At 43.4% G+C, this 17707-nt stretch overlaps 1 protein-coding gene across 1 annotated transcript in view; it reads left to right on the top strand.

Moving 5' to 3' along the window:
• CDH13 (cadherin 13) overlaps positions 1-17707 on the top strand; it is a 587120-nt gene that overhangs the window by 503132 nt on the left and 66281 nt on the right. Inside the window, 2 exon segments of the mRNA XM_033156828.1 lie at positions 12162-12344; positions 13631-13884. Coding sequence (XP_033012719.1) covers positions 12162-12344; positions 13631-13884 — 437 coding nt within the window.

Below are 17707 nucleotides of genomic sequence, written 5' to 3'. Positions count from 1 at the left end.
GATTGTTAATCCACTCTGCAAATTGGAATTCTGTGAAGGGAATACGGACCAGGGGTGTGAACAAAGGAATGTGGGCCTCAGGATGAAAACGGTTTCCATCCCTGATCTATTACCGTATTTTTTCAATGTATAACACGCTCCCATGTATAAGACAACTGCAACAACAACAACAACAAAATGAGGGGGAAATTGCCCAAAGTTGTTGAGCTTTTTGGGGGGAGAGATTGCCCAGAGTTGTTGAGCTTTCTTTTCTTTTTTTTGGGGGGGGGGGGAGTCACTGCCACCATTCGCTCAACAGCCTACCCACAACTGCAAACCACATGCATCGCCAAGGGCATTAATATCGTCCTATACACGGAAAGATACGGTACATAGTTTCCCAATGAAGTTAGCAACAGCAACATACCCCAATGCATTTCCCCACTAATAAAATAAAATGGTCCCAGTAGTATTTTCATCTCTGGGGAGGAAGAAGAAGAAGAAGAAGAAGAAGAAGAAGAAGAAGAAGAAGAAGAAGAAGAAGAAGAAGAAGAAGAAGATATTTGCAGGTGTGTGGAATGCGGCTGCCAGGATTAATTTTTGCTGACTAGAGCCTAGCCTTTGAGTAGAGATAATTGCACATTACTGCTATCGTCAGAAGCTGCATCTGGGGGGTGGGGACCCATGGATATTCTTGGCTACTTGTGGTGGGGGAACAAAATGTTAGCAAAACTGAGGAGGAACATTTTACAGCATTTGTTTTAACTAAACAGGATACATAAACAGGTGGCCTACAGAGCAAGGCAACATGAAATCATTGTTTGTTTGTGTGTGTGTGACAGCAGCCTATATAAGAGACGGAAATGCAGAATGCAAACTAAGGGCACTTACTTTCAGACATTCAGGGCAAGTCCGCACCACACATTGAAAGCATGATGATACCATTTTAAACAGCCATGGCTTCCCACAAAGAACCCCAGGAGCTGTAGTTTGTGAAGGGTGCTGAGAGTTGTTAGGATATCCCCATTCCCCTCCCAGAGCTACAATTCCCAGAGTGGTTTAACTATCAATGCCTCTCCCCAGGGAACTTTGGGAATTGTAGTTTTGTGAGGGGAATAGGGGTCTCCTAACAACTCTCAGCACGCTTAACAGTGTAGACAATACTGAGTTAGTATAAGACAGCTTCCTATGTGTGTTTCCTCATTACTTCTTTTGTAATAGAAAGCTGTCAGTCATCCTGGGGGACACATTTAAGGACAGAAAGGTGTGGTAGAAATGTTTCAAATAAATAAGCTTGTGATTGAAGCATGCACCCCCAATGGAGCATTCAGACGTAGGGAATATATTATTTAGCCTTCTTGACTATAATGCTAACACTTCTGTCCCATTTGCTAACATTTCTTTCACACTGCAGTACCCGTTGTGTTATGGAACTGTGGCATCAATGTACCACCACATCACACCAGTGAGTGTCGTGTGGCACAACAATAAACATCATGAGACAATGTTACTGCTCCCCTACCCTCTCCGCATATGGGTGCTTTTGTTCTCTCGTGATCCCCCCCCCCCACTTTTCCTGGAGATTGCAGGAAATAACTGTGTGCCGATGTCCAATCCCAAATTTCTTCACTTTACTCCCACAATTTTCAAGGGTTAAGGGGGCTGCAAATTGTTTTATTTATTTTGAATCAAGTAACACAAAATGAGTGGTTCCATTAGTTTTCCAGAAGTGGGTTTTTTTCATGGTGAGAAACCTCAAATATAATGTGGAAATTAATAAACTGCCATGTGAATGCAGGCTTAGAAAGGATTGTGTGCCTGTGCCTGTGCCTGTGGGTTGTGTGTGTGCGTGTTAAGGTTGGAGGCTGTGTTGAAAATAGAATGCCAGGTCTCTGTGTTCCCTTTCATCTTCAACCCACTCGGTGTCAAGAGGCCAGGCAGGGAGGCCACCAGGGATAAAAGGAGTGGGTAGGTCCTCTGACTCCACTGAAATAGAGCCTTTTTCAAACCAGTGGAAGAAGGGAGGCATTAGGTGGGTTGATGCGTGTGTGTGTGGTTTCATTGCTGAAAAGAGATCTTTCCAGGACGTATCGCTAAGGGGCACAGAATACAACTTTGCCATTAAGCAGATTAATTTTTATTTTATTTTTATTTCTGTCTCCCAGCATGAAACAACTCTCCTCCTTCTCTCCCCCACCCCACCCGCCCAAGTCCTTGAGCTCCTGAGTGAAAGCATCACAAGTAATTAAGCAGAATACCCCGGTTGAATATTAAATTAGAAATTAAGCTAAAATGCTCATCCACCGCGGCTCGGGAATTTTGAGCAGATCGCCTTAAATTTGATGGCAGCGGTGCCTGCATATATTTCTTGAACTGCATTGCTAGCTAAATTGATTGAATTAAACATGCTTCGTGATGCTCGCTAACCTTTGACCCCTCCAGTTACTCAGAATAATCAGGAGGCTAATTATCCTGGCAGGAGCTGAGCTTTGAAGAATCAGGAGCACGGCTGAGTTCAGAGAACCTACACTAGTATTAATCACGATGTCATGACTGAGGTTCGCTGAGAAACCCCAAGTGTCGCAGGACCATCATGGTGGAGTTTTATTTGGGAGATGTTGTGACTGTGATTCCAATGGGGAGGTGGACGAGGCTTGTTTGCATGAAGACAGTGATCTGTTTAATTGTGGGTTATCCATTTTCATGGAAAGAGGTGGGAATGTTTTTGTTCAACAGCGGGAACAGTGTTATACACCTTCCAGCATGCAAAACAGGTTGGGCTGTCACGGTTTTTTAAAGTAATGGTTCAACATGCTTAGTGGCTGCGTGACAGGCATAAATCCAACAGGTGACCTTTCCCCATCACAAGTGATGTTGCCTGAAAATATGAAACTCAGTGGCTCGATATGCTCACTTCAAATATGATCTAAGCATTATTGCCCTAAAACATAAAAATATAAAATCTTGCTGGATCAGGCCCATGGCACATCTAGTTCAGCATCCTGTTCTCACCTGTGGGAAACCAGCAAGCAGGACCTAAGCAAAACAGCACTCTCCCTCCTATGGTTCCTAGCCACGGGTATTCAGAATCATTACTGCTTCTGACAGTGGAGACAGAGCATACAGCCATCGTGGTTAATAGCTGTGGCTAGAAGTTCTTCTCTAAGTCTGTTTTTAATCTGAGCTGGAAAAAGGTCATCTCCAGATGGCCACTTCTCAGCGGTGCTACCTCACAAGGAAAAGGGGAAAGCTTGACAACAGTATTTGCATACATACATGTTGGAGACAATATGCATCCATTCTCCTTCTCCCGGTTCAGATATGTGAATGGAATGTGCAAGATGGATAATCTTAGACAGGTACTATAGCTGCTAACATGTGGCTTTCCAGGTGTTGTTGGACTCCAACTCCCATCAGCCCCAGGCAGCAAGGACATTGGTCAAGGATGATGGGAGTTGTAGTCTAACAACGACAGCCACAGGTAGCTATTTCAAAGCCAGTATGCTAATACCCATTGCATGAAGAGTGCCCCAAAGAACTTACGCTTCTCTGTGGTGGCCATGAACCATCTAAAACCTAGACAACACATTACCCAAATCACCTGGAGACTTTTTACACAAGCCCCACCCATTGCTGGAGGTGCCTTGTGCTGGCCTGTAAACAAAGGACTCAGCTAGACTGCTAAAGAAAAAACCATTTACTGTACAGTACATGCATTCTATGTGTGATATAACATTATGCCACCAGATGGCGATGTAGAGTCCTGTTTTCCTCTACCTGTTTTCCCTGTTTAGGCTAAATTTACAATGCTTTAAACTGAAACACTTTTTTTGATGTGTCTAGATCCAGCCAAACCCCACAATGAGAGCTCTCAATAGTATGGCCCTAGCCATTCCTAAGACCTTTGGGCTGGGGAATAATATTTTGGGGTTTAGGAATGTGCTGGCCCAAGTCATTTGTTACAGGAACTGGAGCCCAAATGCCCCCCCCCCCCCAGCAAGAGACAACTCTTTAAAAAGCCATTCAGTACCATTCCAACACCAATAACTCCTACTTCATCTCTCCTTTTTTTGAAAGTGCATACTAGCTAGGTTCTCCTTTAAATGTGAAATGTACCGAATGCCTCCCCCTTCTCTATACTGCATCAATGCTTCTGCTAGTTAGTTGTGCCCTGGTATGTGCAGAGGTGTAGTGGTCCAGGGTTGGTGGAGTATCAAAGACCCATTACTGTTTCTGCAGCAAAGTCCCAGAATCCAGTGTTCCTAGTAGAACCACCCGATATGCTTGAAATGTGAGCTTTGTAGTCACTGAGATGAGTGAAATGAGGTGAGCCAACCACTAAGGATTGGATCCTTGGGTCACTCTGAAGACAGTGTGTGGGAAGAACACTAAGCAGGAGCTGTGCTGTATGATCCCAAACTAAGCATTTCGGAACACGGAAAACACTTCAGGGCTTGAGTTTCAAGAGAATGGAGTCCAAGTTCTATTATGTACAATGGAACTTTAAGAAAAAAACACAACTTAAGTCATTCTCAAAAAAAGATATCGAAGCACTCCCAAACATTTGCCCATGTACATGCACGTGGGCGGGGGAAGAGGTCTGGTTGAAAGGCAACACATGGCTCCCCTTTATCACACACACAGCCCAACAAGACAATGGCAAAAATCCACCAACAGCATACAAATCAATATGGCAAACCTCATCCAAAACACCCACCCACCCCACTCACACAGGAAAACAAAGACCACCACAGCCAACCACAAATGAACAGCCACACCCTAGGCCAGGCATAGGCAACCTTCGGCTCTCCAGATGTTTTGGCCTACAACTCCCATGATCCCTAGCTAACAGGACCAGTGGTCAGGGATGATGGGAATTGTAGTCCGAAACATCTGGAGAGCCGAAGGTTGCCTATGCCTGCCCTAGGCCAACCCCAACCTCTCTCACCACCAAAGGAACACAAGCAAACAACAGAGAACCTGCACAAGCAACACTAACACCAAACCCTACATATATTAAGTAAAATAGAAACATCGTCACCTGACCCCAACCCCAGCCATCTTTCCCCCCGTCCACCTCTTTCCCCCTTTTCTTCCTAATGTCTCAACAAATGAAACTGATTTGCAAAAATGTTACATGGAAAAAAAATATGAGAGAGAGACATTGCACATACTTTTGTAAACCAAGAAAATATTTAATAAAAATACATTTAAAAAGAAAAAAGAAAGGCAGCACATGGACATCCGCCTTGATCATTGCAAGGCATTCCTAATTATTTTTACTGGATAAATATAAGATTATTGTATAATTTTAGAAGGTTGCATAATCTTAAAGGGCTGTGACTATCTTGGAAGGATCCTGCGCTTCTGGATTCACGACTAAACTTCTGCATATGTGCAGCAGCAATATTCTGTATGACTCTGAGCCTCTGTTGCTCATGAGCCTTGACATTTTTGCAGAGGTGACGCAGAGGCATTCAAGCTGGCTTGGGACTTTCCTCTGCATCCCCAAAGAAGACTGAGACCAAAGCAGGTGCTGGAGAGGGAGCCTGATTGCATACCGTGACTCACCTTAAATCCCTGCTAATGGAAAGCCACATGTTTTTCCATGCCCTTATTTATATTAGCAAGTAAGCATCAATAGCTCAGCCAAGTATGTCAACTTTGCAACAGCTCAAAAGATTAAAGAAACACTCTGCCCATAAATGCTGAGCGCTAGAAAGAACTGCAAACATTTAAAAGCTGGAAGGGGGGGGCATTTGCTTTCCCTTGCATAAGAGCAGCTTCCATTAATGTCAAAGAGCTGTGCTTGCTTGTGCCTGGGAGCATGGAATAAGAACTATTGTTGAAAATAGCAACAAAATTGAAGCCTCCACTTTAGTGGCACCCACCCCATTTGAAGGAAAGCACTCAGGTTCTCCAGAGCCCTAGGAGAGCAAAGGAAGGCTCAGGTGTTCTTGAGTGGTGAAAGCCAGCATTTTGAGCAGTATAAACAGAGCTGTCAACCTTCCTTCCTTTTTTTTTTTTTACATTGGGAAACGGCCATAGCTGTCAACTTCCCCTTTTTTTTTGCAATGGGAAACGGTGCTGGAATAAGGGAATTTCCCACACAAAAAGGGAAAGTTGACAGCTATCTGCCCTGAGGAATACAAAGCAGACCAACAGTACTGACACACGAGAGGGGTGGGGGGAGAGATCAGAGTAATGTTTATTTATTGAATTTATACCCTTCCTCCCCAAAAAGCGCTGGGCAGCAAACAGGTACACAATTTAAAAACAAAAACAAGGCAAAAACATTCTAACAACAAATACAGTTAAAAACATCTAAATGCAGTTTCAGTTTAAAGACATTCTAAAAGTACTTACAATTAAAATATTCTTCTATCCAGTGATCTTGGTGCTTTCAAGAACAGTAGTCTTCAGCCAATAAATGCCTGGGCAACCATAATTTTATTTTATTTTTTAATTCCTGCTGATAGTTAAAAATGATGAAAACAGGGACAACTCACTAGGAAGGGCATTCTGCAACTGAGGAACTACCACTGAAAAGACCCTGTCATGGGTCTGGGTCAACCAAGCCGTCTTCAAGTTTCACAGCAGGCTTCCTTAATTTCGGCCCTCCAGATGTTTTGATACTACAATTCCCATCATCCCTGACCACTGGTCCTGCTAGCTAGGGATCATAGTAGTTGTAGGCCAAAAACAACTGGAGGGCCAAGGTTGAGGAAGCCTGTTTCACAGGAATTTTCATGGGGCAGAATGGAAAGGAAGCAGAGACTTGAGGGTCTATCTCTATAGCAGCCTTTGCTAACCTGGTGCCCTCAGGATGTATTTCTGGAACTACAGTTCCCATTATGTCATGTTCCATTGCCAGTGTTTCAGTACAATACAACTGGCATTCCAGTTCATTTCTATAGGAGGAATAGGAAAGCTCTACTTTGTCCTTTGCCTCAGGCAGCAAAATGCTTTAGGCGGGCCCCACCTGCCTAAAGCATTTTGCTGCTTGAATAGAGGCTGGAGCTGTCATTAGTTGATGACTGGTCCCCCATCTCTGGCACTGGTTGGGACCAGCAGCCATTTTAACTTCTCCCCAAGACCTGTAATGTTGCTCTGAGTCATTGTGAAGGATTTAAATGGCAGCATCCATCAGAAAGCTCTTTACTCACAGTTCTTGATGCATCAGCTGCCCTTGGACTGTGTGGTTTCTCTGAAACAATTACGCCATTTAAGAGACGAAGGTCACATTCACACCGTCCATTTAAAGCACTATGAAACCACTGTCAAGGAATCCTGTGAGCTGTAGTTTCTTAAGGATGCTGAGCCCCTATTCCCCTCATAGAGCTACTGTTCTCAGAGTGGTTTAACAGAGAACTCTGGGAATTGTAGTTCTGTGAGGAGAATAGGAGTCATCTAACAATTCTCAGTACCCTTAACGAACTACAGCTTCCAGAATTATCTGAGGGAAGGCATGACTGTTTAAAGTGCTATCATAACGGTGTGAATGTGTCTTAAGTGAACCCATGATATTTGGGTGGCAGTGAAGGTGTGTGTGTGGGGGGGGGGTCTGTACATTTCTTCTGTGGTGCCTGAATAACAAACAGGCTGTGGCACAAACAGTCCAAGCTGCGTCCACTTTGCATATATATATATTGTTGGCATGTTAGGAGCACATTAAACTGAGCAAAACAAGCAAGAAGCTGTAGCACATGGTAACAGTAAAACATGCTTGACACTGTTGGACACTGCATTATACAGTAGCTCAGTGGCAGAGCATCTGCTTTGCTTGCAAGAAAGTCTCAGTTTCAGTCCCCAGTGCTTCCAGCGACAGCTGGGAGAGACTCCTCCCTGTAGAGCTGCTGCCAGTCAGTGTAGGCAATACTGAGCCAGATGGACCAGTGGCCTGACTCTGTAAAAGGCAACTTCCTGTGTTCCTGGTGTACATCCTCTGATCCAGTTTCAAACAAATGTTTCTTTTCTTGGAGGCAAATCTCAAAGGAGGGAATGACATTTCTTGGCTCTCTAGCCTTTCTCTTCTGGAGCTGATGCATCTCCTGTCATTTTTCATCATTTGTGAGCTCTGCGAGGGAAAACAAACAGAGATAGGATGCACCAAGCACCTTCAGCCAAGGAACGATTCCCAGATTAATGCAAAGCGACTTGCACTTTTAATTTGGTTATTCTCAACTGGTGCTCCCAGCGGGTGGAATCCTAATGACTCATTGGGTTTGATGCTCATCAATCCAGACCATGTTTTCTCTTTCGTTACATTTGCTGCTCTCCGAGGCTCTTTAATTCAAACTGTGTTGGCACCACAGTCTGTGATAGAAATCTGTACCTTTGGCAAAGCCACAGAGTCTAGTTACTGATTCTCCTACTGAGTATTTTGCCCAATATTGGTATGGGATACAAAGCGACTATCCAATTACAAGAAGGTTTTATGTGCATAGATGACTTGAGTGAGTAGGTCATTTTCAAACAGTTCGGCTTTTCAGCTGACTGAGAGGTCCCACATGGAACAACCTCACCTGCATATTTCCTGCTGCATTCTGTAGTGACTGAAATGAGCAGTGGCACATTAAATTTTAGGAGCAAATAAGCTGTGATGGTAGGAGATCTGTGATCAGATCTCCCTTTATAAACACACAAAAACACTATAAATTGAGTTTGAGTGGGGTCATACTATAGAGTTTGCTACCGCATACTGTAGTGATGGCCTCCAAGTTGAATGGCTTCAAAAGGGGGAGTTAGACAAATTAGCGGAGGACAAAATTACTAGCCATGCTGGCTATGTTCTACCTGCAGTGTCAAAGGCAGTAAGCCTCCATATACAGTACCAGTTGCTGGGGATCACAAGTGGGGAGGGTGCTGCCGAGTTCAGGTCGGGTTGTGGGCTTCCCTTTCAGACATCTGGTTAGCCACTGTGAGAGCAGGATGCTGAACTTACATGGGCTTTGGCCTGATCCAACAGGGCTCTGCCCCATGCAGGCTGAGGTGTGTGACACAATATTCCTTGGCTCCCATTACGTGGAGGAAAGTGGGATGTAAATGGCAGTAAACAGATAAGCCATGTGGCAATTTCAGCACATGTCTATCTCAGTAGACGTCTTTCCCATCCATGTTCTCAAGGTGCAGATCTGGACATGTAAATCAATGCTAAGTTGCACTTGAGGATTTGAAGTTTCTGCTTGCGGCCAGTTGCTTGCAATGAGATGAATAAATCTTTTTAGGAGTTGAAACTTGCCAGGGAGAATGTCTCAGCTGGCATGTGAACAAGTATAAATCTGCTGACCCAGTTTAAACCAATTGGGGATTTGGCCCAAGGTATGCCATTACTAAGTGATGGTTTTTAGATGGATGCTGATGGCAACAGCTTAAATACACATCTGGACTCATCTATTTTGTTCTCAATTGACTGTGGTGCTTTAGGGATGTGTAGATATTAAAGACGAAGAAAATCAATTAATGCATAATCTAATCATATCTAACAGTCACTGGAGGTTTGGCTACCAGCACAACTTCTCCCAGTCTAACTATTTTTTACAACTTTAAAGGGGGTTGCTATGTTCATGTTATTTTCAGTGTTAGTGATGTATGATCTAATGCTCCCATGTGGGTATTTCTGTTATGCTGTGTGCTGAAATCTGTCCTCTAGTTTTTCAAAACTTTGTTTTTTTCCCCTCTATAAAATCAGCTTGCATTTGGGGGGCTCATTCTCAGGGCATTTGAGAATTCCTTTATTATAGGGATGCAGCGTTTTGAGCTTCCGTTATTTTTGTGAGGTGTCCAAGCGTGGTGTATGTGTTTTTCTTCCCAGGAAACATTTCCCCAACACCCTGAAATTTCTCCTGTTTATCTGCTATTCCTGATCTTAAAAAAAAAAAAAAAAACTGATGGGAGGAGCTACCTCCTGACACCTTAAACTAAAGTGCAGAAATCTGAGGAAGCTGCAAAATACAAACCACTGGTGAGATGGTTTGAAGAAAGGAAGGACACTCGCAAACACCTCTTGGGCTTCTTAAAAGCACATAAAATAAAAAAACCTGCCCCCTATTCATGGGAATTTCTACACACTTTGATAAATTTAGGTGCTGTTTCTTTTCCCATTAACTGGTGGGGAAATGCAACAAAATTTTTGGCACTGCACTATAAGAATGTAAGATTAGCCTGATCAATTGGATCAATGGCCCTCCTATTCTCACAGTGGCCAACCAGATGCCTGTGGGAAACCTGCAAATAGGGACCTGAGACCAAGAGCACACTCTCTTCTGCAGTTTCCAAGAACTGGTATTCAGAAGCAATACTGCCTCCCACGAGAAGCAGTACTGCTACCCATAGAAGCCAACTCCTAGGAGCTGAGATCCCCTTTGCCAATAAAATACGTGAGGGGGCTGCTCCCCCAAAAAAAGTTGAGAGGAAATCCTATTCAAATTGTGTGTGTGTTCCATGTTATGTACCAGTAAGTTGGCACCCCTGCTGCCACCAGTTTCTATGTGCACAAGAGATTCTAAATGCACAGGTCCTCGTTTCAAACTGATAATGGGACATACTCAGATGCTCCTGGGGATAGAGGAAGGGATAATAGTTCAGTAGTAGACCCTTGCATTGCATTCATAAGGTATAGTCCCTGGCATCTCTAGTTTAAAAAAGTATCAGGCAGTGGGTGATGTGAAAGCCCTATGTTTCATACCCTAGAGAGCAACTGCTCAGAGTAGGCAACACAAGGCTTGAGGAGGAAACAGCCTGGCCTTGGTAAAAGGCAGCTTTCTATGTTTCCTGTGGGTTTGAGCTCCAGAGACACATGCATGAGTGCAAAGAGATGGATAAGAGAGAAAATTGCATGGCTTCTTTGAGCAGTGTTGTTACCTACCCAAAAAGGAATGCAGCAAAATGTTTGGGTAGGTGGCACTGGCTAATTAGAACATAAGAAGTGCCCAGCTGGATCAGACCAAACACCCTGCTAGCTTAGTATCCTGTTCTCACAGCAGCCAACCTATGGGAGCCCACAAGCAGGATCCAAGTGGAACAACACTCTTCCAACATATGTTTCCAAAACAAAATAGGAAACAAAATAGGAAATTCTTTCCAGTAGCACCTTAGAGACCAACTGAGTTTGTTCTTGGTATGAGCTTTCGTGTGCATGCACACTTATGTTTCCAAGCAACCAGTAGAAGAACATAAGGAGAACCCTGCTGGTTCAGCCCATAGGCCCATCTAGTTCACTATCCTGCTTTCTCGGTGGCCAGCCAGACGGCTATGGAAAGCCAACAAGCAGGTCCCGAGTGCAACAATACTCTCTTCTCTTGTGATTCCCAGCAACTGGTACTTAGAGGCACACTGGCTCCAACAGTGCAGGTGGAACCTAGCCATCCTGGGTAGTAGTTGATGAAGCTTCCTTAAAATTAGGACATTGCCACCTGCTCATCACCAGTTTGGATTCTCTTTGCACCTTTGCTCTTTGTCCATAAGCAACAGGCACTGAACAAAACCAGGTCAAGTTGACTCCATGCTGGGCTACTTCAAAGCTGACTTGGACCATGTAAAAGTCTTTCCACCTAGCCTGTAAATGGTTACAATGCTGTCACCATCAAGGAAAATTTTAAATGGAAAGAACACTTAAAGGGGAACTGGATAGCTTGGGGAATAAGCTTTGGGAGATCCTCCAGTTATTTTATTACAAAGAACACCATCGTCCATACAGACTGGAAAGGACAATGAAATGTTATGGTTCAAGTAGAGAGGGAAAATAATCAAGATGAGTAAAAATCACCTTTAAAGCACTCTGCTCTTAAAAGCATTCTTAATGCATTTCCTTCGCTAAGCATTGTATTCCAAAGCACCTTTATGTATTGTATATTGAATCTCTTTATATTAAGAGGAGTTAACAAAAGATTTCATCTTTTTTATTATTCTGGAGAGTTTTCAAAGCCTGTCTCAACAATCATGTGGTTCTTTATCTTTAATCTTTCAAGAATCGGAGCAGAGAAATTGTAATACCATTTCTTATACTTTACGCTCTCTGACTGCATTATTTATGGCCTGTAAAATTTCAGTTTCACTCAAGGATTACATTTTCCCTTTGGTTGTGGTGAATAATTAATAACACCTTAAACAAATTTGTTGTGCCGACTGTGGTCATTTGTTTGATGGTAGTAACATTTATGGCTTTCTTTATTAATTTTGAGTTCCAAGCTACGGTGAAGGAAGGCAGCACGGGCGTGATTGTCAATCTGACTGTGGAGGATCGGGATGACCCAGCAACAGGAGCGTGGAGAGCGGTTTATACCATCATCAATGGCAACCCAGGACAGAGCTTTGAAATCCATACGAACCCCAAGAACAATGAAGGGATGCTGTCAGTTGTCAAGGTGAGCAGAAGGATTAGCTGTGCCTCTTAGACATCTAAAGGATGGACATAATGCCTTGTGTTGCCCCTTGTTGGAAATGCTTTAAATTTTCAGAGGTTTCTGTTGTCAGAGGTGGGGAAGCTTAGGCTTATGAATCAGCTGTGGCCCTCCAGAGTTCTCTATCAGGCCCTCAGAAATCTCTGCAGGCCACATCCCTCAGTGGTCATGTTTCACACCCTGAGTGCTTTTGCTTGGCTGGAATTTGTCCCTGACCCTTGTGAGTGTAGAAACTAGCCTGCTTTTCAGAAAGTTGCCCAGAAGGGAATGTGACCCTGGGGCTGAAAAAGGTTCACCACCTCTGCCATTGGTCATTTCTAATGATACGATGCTTCTTGCCAAGCTAGCCATGAAATGCCCAGCAGGAATTTTCTGAGGGGAGTGATTGATTGCTGTGAGAAATGTGGGAAGTTTAGACTGCGTGTTTCAGGCAGTTGTGTCTCCCTCTTGAAGCAAACTATGAGCAATTTGGCTGGGATTTTTTAAAAAACAAAAGCACAGAATCACATAGATGGAAGACGGAACTAGTGATTGGCTACAGGCCACATTTGGCTCATAGTCTGCAAGCTGCCTACCTCTTCTTTAAAATTATCTTTAACTATGAGAAGCAAACCTGGATTTCTTCTGGGCCTTCTTTGACTTAACAGAGGAGGATTCAGGAGCTGCAAGTAACTTATTGGTTTGAACGACCTTGTGTTGTTGGATGCAGTGTGTTTCTGAATACCATTTGTTGGGGACTGCAGGAGGGTAGAGTGCTGTTGTGCTCAGGTACTGCTTGTGTGCTTCCCATAAGCATCTAGCTGGCCACTGTGAGACTAGGATGCCAAACTAGATAGGCCACATCCAGCAGGGCTCTTTCTGCATTCATACATAGGATCAATCCAGAATAGGAAACATTGAAAGGAGTGTCTGCAAGTTTCTAGACCTCATGGTTGCACAGAAAGGGAGAAATCTGTTTGAGAAGGAGGCAACATTTCCTGTTTATCACTGATGAGAGACTAGCAATGGTTTAACCCAATATTCTACAGTGCGTAGTAAAGGTATGGAATTCGCTCCCACAAGAGGTAGGAAAGGCCACTAATTTGGATAAGATTAGGCAAATTTATGGACAATAAGGCTATCAGTGGCTATTAAACCTGGTTGATACATTCTATCTGGCTGGCCACTGTGAGAACAGGGTGTTGGACTAGGATGGCATTTGGCCTGATCCATCAGGGCTCTTTTTGTGATCTTACGTTCTTGCTTTTCAGCCTTTGGACTGTGAGATTTCAGCTTTCCACACACTCCTGATCAAAGTAGAAAATGAAGATCCATTAGTTCCAGACATAGCATATGACACCAGTTCCACAGCAACTGTTCAGATCACAGTTCTGGATGTCAATGAAGCCCCTGTTTTCCACCCAGACCCAATGACTATCACCAAACAAGAAAATATCCCCATTGGCAGTGTTGTGTTAACGGTCAATGCCACAGATCCAGACACCTTGCAACATCAGACTATAAGGTGAGTAGAATATTCCTGAATCCCAGCTTACTATTACTAGTAATTTCTCATGAACTTGATTTTTAAAAAATGAAATGCTAATATTGAGGTTTTCAAATATTTCAAATTAACAACCATATGGCTTTTATATTTGATTGACTGATTGATTACTGGGATGCCTCTCCTAACACATGTCCTGATTTGAGCACTGTCAAATCATTTAGAAACAAAGACTGAAAATTGGATAAAGTTCACATTGAAAAGACCAATTTGAAAATCTGGATGTTGATTTTCAGAAACTGTATTGGGAGGCCTGATGCTCCTATGCTTCAGGTGCACAAAGAAACATACAGTGGTACCTTGGGTTACATACGCTTCAGGTTACATACTCCGCTAAACCAGAAATAATGCTTCAGGTTAAGAACTTTGCTTCAGGATAAGAACAGAAATTGTGCTCTGGCGGTGCAGCGGCAGTGGGAGGCCCCATTAGCTAAAGTGGTGCTTCAGGTTAAGAACAGTTTCAGGTGAAGAATCAACCTCTGGAACGAATTAAGTATGTAACCAGAGGTACCACTGTATAAAAGTTGGTGCATCTGTTCAAGTTCTCTTGCTTTAAATTATGTGAATGTGTAATTTATTCTGCAAAATAATGTTGGACAGAAAAGTTAAGGCAGGTAACGGGGTGGGGTGGGGGAATGCCTCCTTTATTTAATAGGCTGAGTGACATTCATGTTTAGTTCTCACACTCACTGGTGAAATGATAGCTATTTGCCCCAATTTTTCAGTGCTACTGGGAAATAAATGTCCTTCAGTTGAAGCATTGACATTAAACAAAGCACCTACTTTTAGAAGGGGGAAAGACCACCCAGGATCAATTCTACAGAATGATGTCTCTGATAATATCAACATGATATTCCACATGTAGTCCACGTCTCCAAGGAAGCGTGTGGACTATTAAATGTTGCCATTGTCTCATGTTTAAGGGATGGAGAATCAATTACAATGCTATTTTGTGACATATGAATGTGGTTTCCTGTTCTGAACCTCCTGCGGCCACAGTATGTGCAAATATATCAGATTATTCTCATCTACCGGCACTTTTGCACATCCCCGTGGAGAGAGAAACTATATATTTTTCACTCTAAAATTGACTGGCTGTTTGGAGTAGGGATGGCTTGGGAATATAGAAACAGCAAATCCTATGATAGCCAGCTGACATCCAAACTGTCTGCAACTGGCATCATTGTTAATGGCGTGTAATGCATGGATGGATGTGTGGACCTTTGAAGGTGATTGCCACTCCAATCCACAGCCCCATGCATTTGCCAGTGCACATTTGGAGTCTCTGCTTGCACAGGTGTGGCCTTCACCATCGCTTTTAATGCATGAGGAAGCAGCCCACAAAGTTTCCTCCAAGGGGTTGTGTCTTTCACCAATATCAGCTAGAATTGTCTTTTGCAGCAAGTGCAAATTGGGGTGGCGTATGCTTCCCAGAAGCCCCAAAAGTAAGGAACTTGGAGGTGACTCAGAGCTTTTGCCATGATGTCTCCTAACTAACCTGTTTGGGGGCTCTTGCTTCTTCCAGACTGGTGCTTCCTTCTCTTTGAGCATTCTTCCATCTCTGAAATCCAATCTCTGCCTTAACAATTCTGGAACCACTTTAGATAGCAATCCTGCAGAACTATAGCGTTGACACTGCAAAATCCCTACCTTCTCTCATTCCCCTTCCACATATCTGTTTCCACCCACCTCTCTATTATTCTTGAAAATGGACCAGAGATGTCCTTCTGCATGCCTGGTATTCCTTGATTGCTTGCATGATACACAAGCCACAAAACTCCTTAACAGGGTCAACAGCACTTCTTTGCTATACATACATGACAAGAACACCAATCCTGGGTGGAACCTCTTACATGTCTCTGGGAGTGATATAGGAGCAGTCATCTGTGACATGGGGACTTACTCTCTCACATTTTACAGGGTTTATATTTGTAACTGGAGGCCATAGCTGTTGCATTCCTCCAGCATTGGTGCATGTGATGAGGGTGGCTCCAGTTGGCAGCATGCACAGCTGCTACATTCTTCCTGCCCATCTGTTTCTGTTCTGGAGGAATCAGTGCTAACTCCAGTGCTTAGCAATATCTCAAGCTAGGGATGGATGGATAAAGCAGCCCATTTTGGTTTCTCTTTGTTTCTAATTATTGCACATTGTCCTGAGTGTTCATTTCTCTTAATGCACACATTCTGTACACAAATCTAGCAACATTCTTCACAGAGCTATTTTTCCTAATATTATGCTATTTTGTATGCTATATTCACAGATACATGTAACTTTATGTACACGTTCTCCTAATATACATATTTTTGTATACATGTTTTGGTTGGAGAACTGTGTCCCAAAATCCTGAGAAGTGCAAATTTTGAAGGATGGCTGAACTTCCCTTCATGTATCACTTCATGAAGTGCATATTATGTAGGTTCACTCCAGATGGCCACAGGATGGAAGATGGAGCTCTGGATCCTCATCTTAGATGGCCTGTTACCCAAAGAGCAGTCAAGCTCTGAAAGGTGCTGGCTCAGAGAGCGGAGAGTTGGCTCAGCCCAGAAGCACATAACTCATTCTGCTAAGAAAACATTTCTACTGATCATTGTACTCGTGGTGTATACAAACAAGTTGTGGAGTCATTTGGGTGCATGTGGCTTGAGTGAAGCAGAAGTGGAAACAATGCAAATGAGAATTTAAGCAGATATGAGCGTTGCAAATTGCAATGTTAGGTGAGAAAAGTTAGGGTAGATAATTAGAGGGTTCAATTCCCCATGTCGTTAAAACACCTAGTTAAAGCAGAGTATGAATATTTCATGCACCTGTGTCAGAAATAACTATGAGCTCTGCCCTTAACAGGTGTCATCTCCCCTGTTTATTTTTTGGGGAAATTTTATTTATTAAATTCAGGTTTACCCACTTCATTTTGTTTTAGTCTTTGCTCCAGGGATTCCTGGTGTCATTTGCTGTTCTCAGGGGTGGATGCTGATGGATGGACAAGTGCTGAGGAATTTCTATTATGTGTCAGAGCATCAATATATGTCTACCATCACCACCGCCAGCTACCTCCCAGGTGCATCACTTAAAACCTAGCTTGTATTGAAGAAGGCCTGTATTCCCTGGCCGGGGGAGGGGGGGTTGGCCTTTTTGATTAGCAAATATGGCGCTCAAGTTATTGACAGGTGTAACTATTTCCAAGGGAGCTATTTTGACAAGAACAGGCTCATTAATTATTTGCAGTGTTTGATCTTTCACAGTGGAAGGGATGCTGTCTCCAGAGACCAAAGGTGTGAGACAGACTGTGGGCTGCTATTATCCTCAATCTGCCTTGAATACCAGATCCCTCCACTGCTCCCCTCCCCTCCTCCCAGGCCCAGTGATTTTTGGCAATTCCTTTAATGATTATGTTGCAAATGCAAATCACAGCTGGTATTAATGGCTCTTGGGGTGTGTGTGCTCGTTTGCTTTGAAAATAGCATAACCTAGCCAGACAGAATGGCAGAAATCCCCTTGGCCATCTCCTGCAGAGGAGTTAGCAATCTTGAATAACAATGGCACAGAACCTAAATGGAAGAGGCTCCCAGAGCTCATGACATCACTTAGACAGTCACTTGCACTGCCAAGCCCCAGGAACTTTCTCTCTGTTCCCCCTAGGAAAGTTTTGCTTTCCTCCGGCTGAACATCTCAAGAAGAGCAGCAATAACAACATGAAAAGCAAAGCCATGAGGCTGGGGGCAAGGCAAAGATTCCACATGAACATGGATGTTCACGAGGAGGGTTTGGAAGGTGGGGGAATCAGTG

Source organism: Lacerta agilis, chromosome 8, assembly GCF_009819535.1.
Source record: "Lacerta agilis isolate rLacAgi1 chromosome 8, rLacAgi1.pri, whole genome shotgun sequence".
NCBI classification, from domain to species: Eukaryota; Metazoa; Chordata; class Lepidosauria; order Squamata; family Lacertidae; genus Lacerta; species Lacerta agilis.
Note: the sequence above shows the minus strand (reverse complement) of the source record. Positions and strands in the feature narration are given on the sequence as shown.